Below are 14,700 nucleotides of genomic sequence, written 5' to 3'. Positions count from 1 at the left end.
GTGACGTCCCAACTTCCACATTTAACCACTGTTCTTCCCTGAACAAACTCCCCGTCACACCGGAGACCTCAGACCTCCGTCTTCTGAACAGGATGCCTCGACACTCAACTCCTTTTGGTTGTGAAACAATAAACTCTGAGCCTGTGCGGCTCATCTGCTGCTTGTGAAAATATCCGTCGCCATCAATGACGGATTAGAACATTTCGAGACAACCGCTTCTGATATCTGATGTCGGAATCCTGTCCCATTTGTAGTTTTTGCTTCTATAAGTTGCTGAAAGGCCACGCAAACGCGAACCCACACTCAAAAGGCAATTTTTTTATTTTTGTGGCTCTTATTGGCCATTTGGGGCCGGGCAGAGGTTGAGTCGGGGGAGGCAGGAGAGGCCGAGCCTCACTTGACAATCTTCGAAAGGAAAAAATGTCAAATGAGAACAAGAATGAAATGGTTCTTTTGATCAGTGATTTGCACGATAAATCCCCCATTTTTCATTTAACTTCACCACTATTAGATTGTTTTATTCAAATTTACTGTTCAAATATTGAGAAGAGACGTGCGGCGTGGCGGCCGACCGTCGAGCCTCGATGACGGCCGACAAACTCCGGATCAGTCTCTCTGTACGTCGCTATTAAAATGTTGAAAGGCTTTTGCTCAATCAGCCGCTGTATGAGTGTCGCTAGCTTCTTGTGCTGAGAGATCATAAAATATCTGCAAAGAGCCACCAAGTGAGGCACGGCGTCCTCCTGCCTCACGGCAGGGGGCGCTGCTGATTCCAGGGAATCTCTTGCGACTCCTCGGCTGCAGAACGCAGCGACGGCAAGCGAGCAAGTCAAGTGCAGCCGTCTATTTATTTTTTTCCTCTCGTCATTTTCAAGACAAAGGATTACAAAGTTCATTTTAAGTCAACGTAAGACCATGATTTTTTAATTAAATGTGCTTTTGTGTGTGCTATAGGGAATCAGCTCTGCAGGGTTCATATGTTAGTCAATCTGTTAGCGATGTAGCGGGTGGCTCGGCAGCCGTCGGCCTCACCGCACGTCATCGCCTGGCATTATTATTGATTACTAGCGTGGCTTTGACATTATTCGACGCAAACCGACCGAACAACGACATTTCCGATCAGCGTGCCGATCGGGAGTCGGACCTATTTAGCGCGTTGTAGATCAGCGGGCGAAATGGCTTCTTCACCCGGAACTACCTGCTCTACTCGTTTTGCGAAGCGACGGGTGTTTGCCGATGTTCTTTGCCTTCTGGACGTTGTCCGAGCCGTCCTGTTAGCGGCTCCTCAGCCTCCTCTGCTTTTCTAATTGTCCGACCCCTTACGTTTGGAAGACCGCCCGCCCTCGCTGTCCTCGTGTTCAGAAGAAGAAGGTGAAGAGCGGAAAAAAGAAAGAAAAAGGAGGGACGGATTCAGAGAAGGACGGAGGGATGTAGAGAGCGGGAAGGGAAGGAGAGGCAGAAAATAAGAGCGCAGTGAATGAAAGCCAGCCTGAGGCGCAGACAGACCAACAGCTGACTTGGAAGGTCACTGAGTGCAGGGGAGGAGAGAAGGGGGGACCAGAGGGATGTTGATAAACAAAATCCACTCTCTGGAAGAGTTCAGGGACTGCGGCCTCCCTCGGCTCCTCGCTCCGCCTCCAACACTTCCAGTGGAGCCGGATCACGTGGGCCGAGGGGCGGCAGGGAGGACGGAGGGGCAGATCCGGGCAGATCCGGGCCCGTTCGGGCCGCGAGCGGAGGCACCGGGACGGCCGCCGGAGGAGGTCTGGGCCTTCGGCAGGTGGAGCTCACCTCACGCTCACCTCACGCTCACCTTACACTCCCCGTTCACACACACATCCAGAGAGTCGTCTCGGCAGGGGGTGCCGTCCACCACGGCCGGGGCGCGTTCGGTGTAGAAGTTGTATCCTTCAGCCAGGCAGTTCAGGGAGCAGATCTTCACCCCACCTGGACACACACACACACACACACACACATTATGCATTGATCCTGTGTTTGGACACATGAAAACATTGGATTTCAGAATTTAGGTGGATATGGCTTGGATACACCATTCTTACACCTAAAATAAACGTTTGCACTAAATGCAGATATACACATGCAGGCAGGCAGGCAGGCACACACACACACACACACACACACACACACACACACACACACACACACACACACACACACACACACACACACACACACACTCAGCAGTCCTCAGCATTGTTGTAATGGTAACTCCGGCCTGTTGATTCCCCATTATTATTGGAATATGCTAGCTATTAGCATGTAACTGTTAGCGCTTCCGTTGCTATCGGTACGTCCCTCCGAACCCTCGTAGCCCCTCGGTCTCTGTCGCACTCTTGCTTTCTGTACGCCTGCCTCTCTCAGGCTCTCGGGTCGAGGCAGAAGGCCGGCCCACATTCTCCCAGGTTTGAAACAGACTTTTCCACGCTGCTGTCACTCCTTGAGGAATGTTGGCTTTGTGTTGATCATCTTAAAGAGTGCAGTCCAGACCTGCACTATATAGAAGCTGGAATCTTATTTTGATGTTTTGAAATACTGACTGACGTTCCACGTGTTTCTTTTTTTGATATAAAAGCACACAGGTAATATTAGCTTAGCATGCTAGACCTAGCATGCTCCTGCAAACAAGCCCTGGAAAGGCCGGGGGGGGGGGGACCTCACCAGATTCTATACATTTCGTGTTGAATTAATCCAAATCAGGTAATGAGGTGATGAAATTGCTTATCCCTGTTCTGCTAGCAAACCCCCTCCTGTAGCCTGAGCCACACCAACCCTTTGGGAAAGTCACGCCCGGCGTTCGTTCCCTCCTGGACGTCGCAGCTGCGGGAGGCCGGGCGGCGAGACCACAACGGGCCGCCGTCAATTCCTGGTCTCCGACGCTCGCGACTGTTTGCGCTCAGTGTTTCCACTGCCGCGAGGAGGTGAGCGCGCCAAGATGAAGAAATCACAGAAACAAACACACATTCACGTATGTGCGCACGCACACGTACGTTCACTTTTGCCGCGCATTTGCTGTTAGAGCGGCATTCCGGCCAAGTGGTATATATTCTTCATCCACTGGAGGCAGCCGGCCAAGAGCTCCAGCGTTTGAGTGGCTGTTGACATCAGTCTGAGCCGTGTTTGTTTGTGCTGGCAGCGCAGAGGAAGGTACAGTATGTACTGGCAGCGCTCGTGGACGATAAAGTGGTCTGACCACGGAAAACTACAATTCCCATGGTGCCTAGCTTTGGCAGGGCACTCAAGGCTTGCATGAGAGTGTGTGCGTGTGTTCGTCCGTGTGTGTGTGTGTGCGTGCGTGCGTGCAGAACAAGCGCGAAGGCTAAATATGAAAGCTGTTGGACGCGCGGCAGCGGCGTGGCGTCATTCCTTCATAAAAAGAAGCTTCGTAACGCCTGACCTTTTTTAATGAACTGTCCTTGGCTGTCTGAGCCGAGACAGAACGTCTGCCTCGGTGTCTGAAAACAACAGGCCGGAGGACGCCACGCCTCGCAACAGCCCAGGAATTAAGCGAGAGACGGTGTGAAGAAGCAAAGGAAGGCAGGAAGGCCCCCCTCCAAGACCCAATGGGTAAGTGGGGGGGCAGGAGGGGTATGGGGGGGGTATGGGGGGGGGCTATGGCAGGAGCCGGGCGCTGGGATTTGACCTCGACGCGGGGCAGAGTCCGTGGCGTCCGTCCTATTTTAACAGCTGCAAGGGATTTCCATTGTAAAATCAGCTGACTTGATGAAAGGAGCACTTGTTGCCTGAAGTTGGAATTGGCCTGCCGGTCGTCTCTGTGAGCCATTATGTTATTGGAGGCCCGGATTGAAGGCAGTTATGTTGTTGAAACTATTTATCTGTCACGTCCAGTGTAGCGCTCATCAGGGGCGAGGAATTCTTGCAAGGCATTGTGGGACTCGCCGGCATCTGCGGGCCAGACGGGAGAGTCTGCCGCTTCACAATCACTTTCTCCTCTCCAAGGAAAAGAGGCGCTCGCAAGAGAGGCGCGCGCAGAACATTACACTTTCTCCTGATGGATTTCATCCAGCCCGATGCCCAGAGTGTGTCTGGGCTTGTTCGGGGAAAGGCCTCCCGCAAGCCCCTTGCGGGATAATAAAAGCGCGTCGTGCTTTATGCGGTGAAAACAGGCGACCCTCGAATGCACCGCAAAAACTTCGGCCGTCTTTGGACCGAGACGCATGTTTACCTCGCTCAAGTCTGCGCCGAGGCGCCGCCGATGCCGGCAATTATCAGATGAGCCGCAGTTGACAAATGGGAGAAACTCTTTGCCATTGTTTATTGCTTCGCACTCTTCTGTTTCTCTTCGAGCGCAGCTGATTCAACACGCTCGCTTGGCCGGAACAAAAAAACAAAACAAAAAAAAAAACGCAGACGAGGTCAAGAGTGACTGCGATGTGAATCCAGCGAGGCTACTGATGCTCGGCAACATGCAGGAGACGTACCGGAGCAGAGAAGGATCCGTCGCCAAAGTCCAGGCTGGCGAAACGTGCCTGGCGCGCACGTGGCAGTGACGTAGACTTCAGGTGAACCGCGGCAGCCGTGTTCTGTCGCTCCGTAACGTTACATTTCCTCCCGCGGGTTTCCGAAAACACCCGATCCCGAACCTCCTCCTCTTCTTTTTGGGCCCTTCGGTTATTTCAGTACGTGTGACGTTCGATGTTCGTTCGCCGTGCGTAAAAAAAACAGCACGGCGGCGAAGGGTGCTGCCGCTGGCGGAGGAATATATCAAACTTGGGTTTGAAATAGAGCACTTGTATTCTAACAGCAACGAGTTTCTGCCGCTTGATAGATGAGAAAAGCGGGGCATCGATGCGAATAAGAATAAATTCTTCTCCTTCCGTCTCGGGCGGCTGCCCGCCAGAGTTTCTCTTCATCTTAGTGTCTCTTTTTCCTAAATTCTCTACTTCTATTTTTCTATCACTTCTTGCTTCAGTAACTATTAAGTTAATTGATTTTTTTTCTTCCCTCAGCCGCAGGGAATCTTCAATCTTTGTAGTTACAGTTAACAGTTAAGACAATTCATATTTCATTGTATTTCTTATTCTTCCTCCTTTCTACTATTATCTATTACTGTTATGTTTTTTACTTGAAACTCTGGCACAACAATTTCCTTCAGGATAAATAAAGTTGTTCTCATCTCATCATCATCTCTCATAAATGAAAGTGTCTGAACCCTCTTTTACGTGAGCGCAACGCAGCTGACCGATGAGGAGGACGCATCTACATGGAAGAGGAGCTTTGTGCACCGATAAATCTCCCAATGCAGAAACTGTAGAAAAGGGAAATTAACGCTTTAAGCAGCCATCGGCCTCACCGCACGTCACCGCACGTCACCGCCGTCACCACGTTAATTATTGCGCATCCTCGTGTTCCTGTTTAACTTTTCCCCGTCCGTTCCGGGGACGTCCCAGCCGATCCCAGCGGTCGTTGGGCGTTCGCCTTGGACCGCTCAATCACCACATCGAGGGACAACTATTTCCAAGGTTAGGCCTCTCATTCACACATCTGGCTCATTTAGGGTCGCCGATGGACCCGGAGGGAAGCCACGCAGACACGTGGAGAACATGCCGGACGGAACAGTGTGGAAGTCTGAAGATCGACAAGATTGAATGATCGGATCTCAAGTTGGGCGCCGTTTCATTGGAATGACTGGAACTGAAGCCGAGTCGGTCATAAACCCCTGGCTCAGCGGGAATCAAAGAAGGCCGTCAAAACACACCACACACACACACACACACACACACACACACACACACACACAGAAAGAATACACACTCACCTCCTCTGTACGGCTTCCAGGTGTAAAACTTTCCACGGAAAGGGACGCTGTCAAAGTCAGAGCACTGGATCTCCCGGAAATCCCGAGAGCCTGGAGGGCACTCCTGCATCAGATATAGTAACACACGCACACACACACACACACACACACACACACACACACACACACACACACACACACACACACACACAAAAATTCAATTTTTTTGACCAGAAGGAGGAAAAGGGTCCCGATGAAGGCGGAGAGCGGCGATACTCACATCGATATTGCAGGATCTGAAGCGTTTTCTCTCCCCGAGACAATACTTTCCACCGATGGTGGGCCTTCGAGCAAACACACGAGAAGATCAGACCAGCAGAGTTCCTAGAGTGAGCGAACAACCGACGGGACGCAGGAACACACCGGACTCAACGGAGGAGATACGGGAGAGGGCTGAGCCCGTTAGAGGTGATGGTGATCTTTTACTCGCAACCGTTTCTTCAAAACTCCAACGGAGCTTCCAGGGAGGCGCGGTAGAGCTGGCCTCCCCGGGCCGCACAGCCGCCACCCAGGTACGAGCTGAACGCGGTCCAAGCCTGAACTTCACCCAAATTGAAAACACCAGAAACTCACATCTGAGTGTTCTGCAAGCGTACGGCGACAGAGCGACCCCGAGCACACGGCGGAAACAAGAGCATCTCTGCTCTTGGATTATAATCTACTGGATTATTATCTCCCTCCGTGAGCAGCTCCCAGCTGGGTTCTTCTGTAACATTTGAGCCCGATGTTCTCCATCTTCTTCTGATGGTCACCATCCGACAGACGGCAGCCTGGCGTTTGAGTGTCGAGCCAGTGTCATCGTTAGATGACAAACGCTCATGTCTTCTGGCAGCGGTTCATCTGAGATCTTCCCAAACACCGGAGTCCTTCTAGTCTCTCTGGGCATCTACATCCGACCGGACGTCCGGCGTGAAGGTTCCATACCTGGGGCTGTCACAGTGTCTGAAGGAGGAGGAGACGCCGCCCCCGCAGGTTCTGCTGCACTCCTCCCACGGAGACCACAAGCCCCAGCCGCCGTCCACACCTTCTGGACGGGTGCCGTAAGCCACGCACACCCTCTTGTAGCACCACTGCAGACGTGAAGAAGACAAGCGGAGGTGACCTTCAGGTTCCTTCAGTCGATCATTAGCTGCACCGCGCACAACCACCCACACGGACGCACAACCTGTTAGTCACAACTCAGACAGAAACACACAACCGTTCACTCTCACTGACAAGTCATGGCCGGTCACTCAGCGAGTCACTCTTTCACCAGGCAACCATTCATTCACTCATTCACACGTCACATAGAGACATGCAACTAACCACAATTCACCAATGAACCTACTGCATGTGTGCATGTAATTACACACACACACACACACACACACACACACACACACACACACTCCGAGATATTACCCCTTTCTCTATGGTGTTGGTCTGACAGATGGTTCCCTCGGCGGCAGGGATGCTGCTGGTGATGCAGCGGTTGCTCTTGCTCATGCACCAAAGTTCACTGCAGACCTCCTGAAGGTGGCAGAGATGGAGAAGAGCCGAGGTCAGCGCAACCAGACATGGTCTTCGGTCTTTTCTCCGTCCGCAGTAGGATCTAACGCAAGAATTTCCTTCGGTGAACACGCTTCCAGCGCACACAGCGCCGGTCGCTGCTCCGGATGTCCATTTAATCTGAACCCGGCCCGTAAAAGTGGATGGCGCCGTCACGCCGATGCTTCTCGTCGGAGAATCGCATGACGTCGCACGTTTTCACCCGGTCTGACTTCAGTAAGAGTGGAACTGGAGAGTGAGCACGGACATAAACAACTCAGGCCGGGAAGAAGTCCGTCAAAGGGAAGATTCACAGAGTCGACATGTTCTCATGAAACCATTGCACTGATATTTTATGAGAAAATAGTTGATGCCGCCTCTTCCTTGAAGGTGGAATTGTGCACCGGGCCGAGCAAAATCAAGCCCCGCCCCCTGCAGAGTTCCGTTCGGGAGCTTGGACGTCGGACGACGGAACCGTGGACCTCAGTTCTCCCATTGAGACGCCGGGTTCCATAGGAGCTCATATGATGTAGGTGCTGAGTGATTGGTGGACCTCGTAAGCCACGCCCGTTACCAGATACTTCCAGCAGAGAGATATTTGGCGGTCGCTCGTTCGCCGGTTTCTTGCACCGAATTGTCAGCATGGGGCGACGCAGAAGTCCGAGCTCCTCTGGGCTGCTGCGCCTCAGAGGAGCTCCAGGGCTCGCAGGGGAACATCAACATTGTGGCCCAAACCATTTTGGAGTTAGCTAACGGCTAACGGACAGTCCACGGTCACTAGTCCCCGAAGGCTTCCACCTCCATGTCATCTTTCTCTTCTTCTTCTTCTTCTTCTGAGGTTTGTTTTTCAGAGCTTTAGGTGCCCGTTGCAGATCCGGTAGATGCAGATGTGTCCCAGCGGTCCCTGCCGTGGCCCCAAATGAAAAGGTTCCCGTGGGACCGGGCTAGCTCCCGGAGCGGATTTCAAGCCGGACACGTCTGAGAAGTTATTCTGTCTGAGAGCAGCGAGCGGTTCGGGTCGAGGTGCTCGTCAAAGAGAGGATTCACGGCGTCGCCCCGCTCGCGCTCCACGGGCGACTCGCGCCGGTTGCCACGACGACGAGATTCCGACAAGAATTCCCCGTGACCCGGACGGCCGAGAGCCTCCGCGGACTCGCTGCGACGGATGCTGTCAGACAGCTGGCGCGTGAAGCCGGCCGAGGTCACGTGTCCGGTCGGCGCGGCCGCCCGGACATTTGGCCAAAAGACCAAATTTAACTCAAGACAAGATTCCGGGTTCCTGAAAACACTCACCGCGTATTTGCATTGGCGGGACCTGACGCCGTACTGGAAGCGACACTGCTCGTCGGCGTCGTAGGCCTGGCCCGGGGCGGTGGTGGGGTACACGAACTCCTGCTTGGGGGGGATGTTGTTCAGACAGGAGCCCATACCTGAGCTGAGACACACCCGAGACACCAGGACAACGGGTGAGACCGAGACCATAACGGCCGAGTCACAGAGGCGGCGGGGCCGAGTCGGCTCCCGGACTTCGCCGGTACGTGAATTTCTCGGGTGCTTTTTTCGACCGCCGCGCTCACAGACGTCTCAGGGATTGTCTTTTGGCCGACCCCTCGCTACCCGAGAATTCGCGGCGTCGCAGATAAGTGACTCACTCCAGGAAGCTGGTGATGTAATCCCGGCTGCAGGCCGACCAGATGAACGGGTTGGTCTTCATGGTGATGTGGTCGGCCATCAGCTTGGCCGTCTCCTGGGTGCGCGGCCCGCAGGCGTTTCCCATGCCGTCGTGGTTCATCCCGAACCTTCGACCAACGACAGCGGCGGGGACAAAAAGGTCAGGCGGAGCGTTCTGGAACGAGGCCCCGGGGACGGAGCGACCGACCGCTCCATCAAAAGCCACGATCGGATGTCCCAGACATGCCGTCATGTCCGACACAAATATTAATCTCCTCCTTCGCGGTGACTCGTCGCGGGCGGAAAACGGCTTTAACCTTCTATATATATCTTTAAACCACACCGGCGTTTACAAGCAAACCCTCTCCTTTCTCTCGGTGGAATGTCTATCACGTTTGCACATCCGTCCCGTCGCCTTTTCATTTCCTCCCCCGGAAACGTTAAACCGTCCCGCCGGTGAAAAACAAGAGGGAGCCGGTTGCTGCCGAGTGCAACACCGGTCGTAAGTATCACGCCCGCCTTTCCGATTGGGACGGGATTATCGTCCGGGGGGGGGGGGGGGGGGGGTCACCCCGGACCGGGTTCATGCTCAGACAACCGTTCACTCGCTGGTTCACACCGAGCCGGACGGCTGTCCGACTCATTCGGGACTTCTTAGGTTTCTAAATGTTCATCTGTCGTTCATCTTTTCCATCGGCCGTGTTACAGCCTCGGCTTGGAAAAAAGCATCTCCAGCACATTTTTGCGGATGCTACCGCTCAGAGTTTCTGTGTAAATATCTCATGTTACAACGTGCACGCCTGCGGCTTGTAGATAAATGCAGCCTATAAATATAAACAGATGTATTTAATACATCCAGACTATGGAGCGCAGGTGTGCCTGGACCCAGGAAGCTGCAGGTGTCCACGTTCAAACATGAGACGTTAATGCAGCCAGATGTTACGGGAAAGATTTCTTTGAAAACTTTTAATGAAATAAATGACGGTAACATCTACGACTACCCGTACATATAATACATATAATACATATAATACATATAATAGCTAGTGCTTTTTTTCCAACAGACACCAAACCTCCGTGCAGCAGCTCTGCTTCCTTCTTGGACAGCCAGGCTGATGGATTTCAACTTGAAAGCACATCAAACGCATTTCTGCACATCTTTTTTATGATGTGTGTGTGTGTGTGTGTGTGTGTGTGTGTGTGTGTGTGTGTGTGCAATAAGTGCAAAAAGGCTGATCTGAAGAATGATCGGAAGCGAGCGGTTCCACTGAAAGGAAGCTCCTATAATTACCCTCTAAAAGTCCATCTATTGGCCGCCTTGTCGTAAAAAGTGCAGTTCTAAAAGCGTGTGAAAAAGAAGCGGCTCACATGACGGAATTTACGGTAGTTATTTTTAGCCGGTGCTAAAAATCAGCTAATATTCAGGTGCGCTCAAAAGTCCGGAAATGACGGTACTTGTTAGGAACCCTGTTACCATGACGATCTGGGGGAGGCGGATCCTTCACTGACCAACCATCTGTCGCAGGACCTCATTACAACCAACTATTCACTTTATAACTCTTTTTAAATTTAAAAAAGGTCAGTTCATGTCTTGATTTACCGCGTTTAGAGCGAGAAATCGCTCGTAACTATAAAACATCACCTTTCGGATCCCGAGGAACAAAACACATTTCACTGCCAAACATCAACATGAAACAACGGTCCATGGATGACCTGAAGAAACCGACCGCCATGTCTCGCAAGTAAACACAGTGAGTGTGTGTGTGAGTGTGTGTGTGTGTGTGTCTCACGTGTGTCCAATCTCATGGGCAATAGTGAAAGCTGTTCCGAGGCCGATGTCCTCATTGATGCTGCAGCTTCTCTCCGGCTCGCACATTCCTCCAACAGGTGCCAAACCTGCAGAGCAAACACACACACACACACACACACACAGTAAACAAATAAAAGGGCATAAGACAGTGGATGAATCCCAGTCCGAGCTACAACTGTGTTCCAGCGAGTTGAGATCTTCAGAGAAGAACGAGCACCATGTGTTCTAGTGAAGAGCGGCGGACGGACGTCCTCCTCCCTCTGCCTTTCCTGCCAATCTCTTTAAAGCTTATATTGTTACTTTCTGTGCCTTTTAATCTTTTTATCGCCGAGTGGAGCCGACATTAACGGGCTTTCTTTTTTGCACCGATTGCATTTTTCATTGCATTCTTGGAAAGTGTTTTTAAGTTGCCCGGCCCGAGAGCACTGGCTTGGGTGATAAATGGGCTTCGGCCTTCCTTCTTTCAGGAGGAGCCGGGGGGAGGGGGGGGGGGGGGTACATGAAGGTGCAAACGCCAAAATAAAAGAAATGAAGAAACAGATGAATCAAGAGCAGATAAGAGCTGTTAGTCTTTGGATCACACTTTTCCTCGAAAACTACACCGATGAGCGCTTTGGTCTGCTTTTAGTCTGGGATTTTATCACACAAAACATGATAAAGGTGCCCATACGTGCGCAATTGTGTGTGTGTGTGTGTGTGTGTGTGTGTGTGTGTGTGTGTGTGTGTGTGTGTACCTAGGGTTTCACAGGGCTTGTTTTTCTGGATGCAGATGTCATACCTGTAGATGTAAACAAAACAAAATCTGAATGACATTAAATCTCTAGAGCCAAAATTCATAAGAAAAAAAAAAACGATAAACTAGAATAAAAAATAAATACATAAATAAAATTTAAAAAAATATATACATATATATATATATATATATAGGTGTATATTTTTTTTTAATTCTTAATTTAAAAAAAAATGTATATATATATATATTAATCTGTCAGAGGCTATGTGTTTATTCATTCATTCATTATCCATATGTCATATCTTGCACTCTCAACCATTCACATATCTAGATCATTTAGGGTCTCCAATGAACCTCCTGCATGTTCTCTGACAGTGAGAGGAACCCGGAGAACCCGGAGGAAGCCTCACAGACACGGGGAGAACATGGAGACTCTGCAGAAAAAAGGCCTCCCTGTGGGAGCCCAACATGCCGCCTTCTTGCCGAAATCATCTTCAAACGTAAACGTCACTTTTAAACGTCACGGCGGAGCTTTTTCCAAATGATCCTCGTTTTCACATGCACGTTTATTAACACAAGCACTGAGCGACGTGCACACACCCACATGCAGCTACATACATTAGATAAATCCCCCTCGCAATCCCATGCATACAGACATACAAACACGTAGACGCACGCACACACACTCTCTCACACACACACACACACAAGCGGTGAGTGCGCCAAACAATGGCAGGAAATGACAGACGGTCACGCTGGTGTCATCAGTCTGGACGGCTTCCATCCTCTGCTTGATAAATACTGCTGTCAAAAACCCAAACTGTTCACAGAGAGAGAAAAACTGCTGCAAACACGCTGGATTTGACTTCTAACCTCCTGGAACACCGGAGCATCTGGCACGTTGGGGTCGGGGGGGCGAGGGGGGGCGGGCGGGGGGGATATTTGCGCCGGCTTGCGTTCGGACGACAAAACTGTGGTTGTTCTGTTTGTTGCTGCACATTCCTGAGTCGACGGCATCGGCGCTTTATCCGTTCAACATGCCACCGTTTTCCCGCAGCTGTATCGCCGGCCCGGGAACCGCAAAAGGACGACTCCTGCAAAAACAGCGCGGCGTTCTGAAGGAAGCCGCCGGAAAGCGGGCCTCTGACCTGGTGATGAGCACGGCCGTGTCGTGGTGAGCGATGCCGTTGTCGGGTATGGCGTTGCCGTAGCTGCTCCGATGCTGGATGGATTTCTGCCACTTGCAGAAGCTGTCCAAAGACTTCCCCGCGTGGTGATTGATCTCCAGCGTCGGCTGGCGGAGGGACAAGACGCCAGAGATCAAACACAGAAACAAATTTGCCCAAGAAATGCTAACAGCGGCAGGTACGCGAACCCATATGGTCTCGCGGTAGGGGACCCCTGCTTTTCACCCCGGTGGACCGGGTCGGACTACCGGTACGAGAACTAGCAGCACTTAGAAATGAACATCCTTCGCTGGCTGAAGGACGGCTCCGCAGAGCGGAGGCCTGGAAGAACCTTTTACCACACTAGAGGCCTGGAAGAACCTTTTGCCGAAACCCTGGGATCAAGAAGGTTTTAGCTTCCGTTTCTGTACAAATGGGAAAACGTATCCGTCTCTCGGGTCTCAAAAAACGGTGACGATAACGTTAAAATGTTAATAATACGGCCAATAGGTTTTGGGTCAAATACCAGCAGCCGCACAGATCTGAGCTTCCAGGTCCCGTCCACAGTTCCCCGGAAAACAAAGGGAGAGTCTTTCCTCTTTTACTGGACGCTGTTAAAAAAAGCATCAGAGGCTGCGGCCATCTGAACATCTAACAGAAACATGCGGCCGATCATCTGAGGAGATGATCAGCACGCGGCGCCATGTGATTGACAGGTCCGGGTTAGGCTCCGCCTCTCGGCCAGTGTGAGCCCTGATTGGCTCCAGCAGCCTTCAGCTCTCCGCAGGGGGTTAAACTGTAGAGATAAGCGTGACTGGACGGACAAAGGCGTGAACAGATGTTGGTTTCAACAGGAATCCAGGGATTCCTAGTCCTTGACCCAAAACTCGGAAGCGCCGCCCGAAGTTGCGAACGCAAAACACGGAAAACGCCGTCGGCGTAGTTTTTCCAACGAGTTTGGCCTCCTTCGGTTTGGTCCTCCCATCCCATCGTGGGCGTCATTTGAATTCATTTCCTGCTCGAACGCCGTTTCCGATTCTGATTTCTGATCTCGATCGGCCGGTCATCCCATCGACGCCCGGTACGAGCGGAGAGGGAAACGTTTTCAATGGGAAAGCGCGGCAGAAACCTCGTCCGATCGCAGCTATTCCTACATTTCCCCGAAGGTGGAGAGGCAGAAACGGGCGCAGGTGAACAGACGAGTCGGGAACAATTGCGGCCGGGAACGGCAAAGGCTGCATTTTTCAAGCGCCTCACATTTATGAGCGAGCCGTCCAATTCAGCAATCAGATAGAAGTCCAACAATTCGAGGCATCCAGCCGCAGACTTCCTGTGCTGCTGTGACTCACACTCGTATAACATCATTAGCCGGCGCGCCAAACAGAAACTTGAAATCAAGCGCAAGAAAAAAAAAATCTCAAGAACGTCCACTGCGCTGGAACTGCCTTGGCAACGGGACTAGTGCCAGGGCACTTTCTAGTATTTTGTCCCCGGGGAGGGGTTGGAGGGGAGGTAGCAGGGGTAGCAGGGGTAGCAGAGGTAGCGGAGCTAGCGGAGCTAGCGGAGCTAGCAGAGGTAGCAGAGCTAGCGGAGGCAGCAGAGCTAGCAGAGGCAGCGGAGCTAGCAGAGCTAGCAGAGGCAGCGGAGCTAGCAGAGGTAGCTGAGGTAGCAGAGCTGGCGGAGCTAGCAGAGGTCAGGCTCCGCCAGCCACAGCTGGCAAGAGCTGGTAACCGAGGAATGCCTGCGGTGACATAACTAGTAATTGTCTCATCCCACAGTCCCTCATTTCTGGGCCGGCGTCTGGCCCACGTTCCCTTTCCAGGGGCCGCGTGCCTTTTTCAGAGCCGGATGGCGGTAACGGAACCACTTGCGGAGACCACTTTCGATCCCGTCGCGGCCTCAACCCCTGCTGCCGGAGGAGTAAAATAACAACATTAATACGGCGCGCCGCTAATGA

The 14,700-nt window shown here is 52.0% G+C and overlaps 1 protein-coding gene across 6 annotated transcripts in view; it reads right to left on the bottom strand.

Annotated features, from left to right (window-relative positions):
* Positions 1-14,700, bottom strand: part of adamts10 (ADAM metallopeptidase with thrombospondin type 1 motif, 10) — a 54,504-nt gene that overhangs the window by 14,414 nt on the left and 25,390 nt on the right. For all 6 annotated transcript variants that reach the window (XM_086161949.1, XM_086161947.1, XM_086161946.1 and 3 more), the window contains 10 exons: positions 12,726-12,871; positions 11,579-11,622; positions 10,825-10,930; positions 9,016-9,162; positions 8,657-8,798; positions 7,238-7,345; positions 6,761-6,906; positions 6,057-6,120; positions 5,798-5,900; positions 1,814-1,947 (listed from right to left, as the gene is read on the bottom strand). In XM_086161949.1, the coding sequence (XP_086018075.1) occupies positions 1,814-1,947; positions 5,798-5,900; positions 6,057-6,120; positions 6,761-6,906; positions 7,238-7,345; positions 8,657-8,798; positions 9,016-9,162; positions 10,825-10,930; positions 11,579-11,622; positions 12,726-12,871 (1,140 nt within the window). The remainder of the gene's footprint in view (positions 1-1,813; positions 1,948-5,797; positions 5,901-6,056; positions 6,121-6,760; positions 6,907-7,237; positions 7,346-8,656; positions 8,799-9,015; positions 9,163-10,824; positions 10,931-11,578; positions 11,623-12,725; positions 12,872-14,700) is intronic.

The sequence above is a fragment of the Fistularia commersonii genome, chromosome 16 (assembly GCF_037954325.1).
Source record: "Fistularia commersonii isolate RoL2024-O1a breed Wild chromosome 16, RoL_Fcom_v1.0, whole genome shotgun sequence".
NCBI lineage: Eukaryota > Metazoa > Chordata > Actinopteri > Syngnathiformes > Fistulariidae > Fistularia > Fistularia commersonii.
This window is presented reverse-complemented; position numbering and strand designations above follow the sequence as displayed.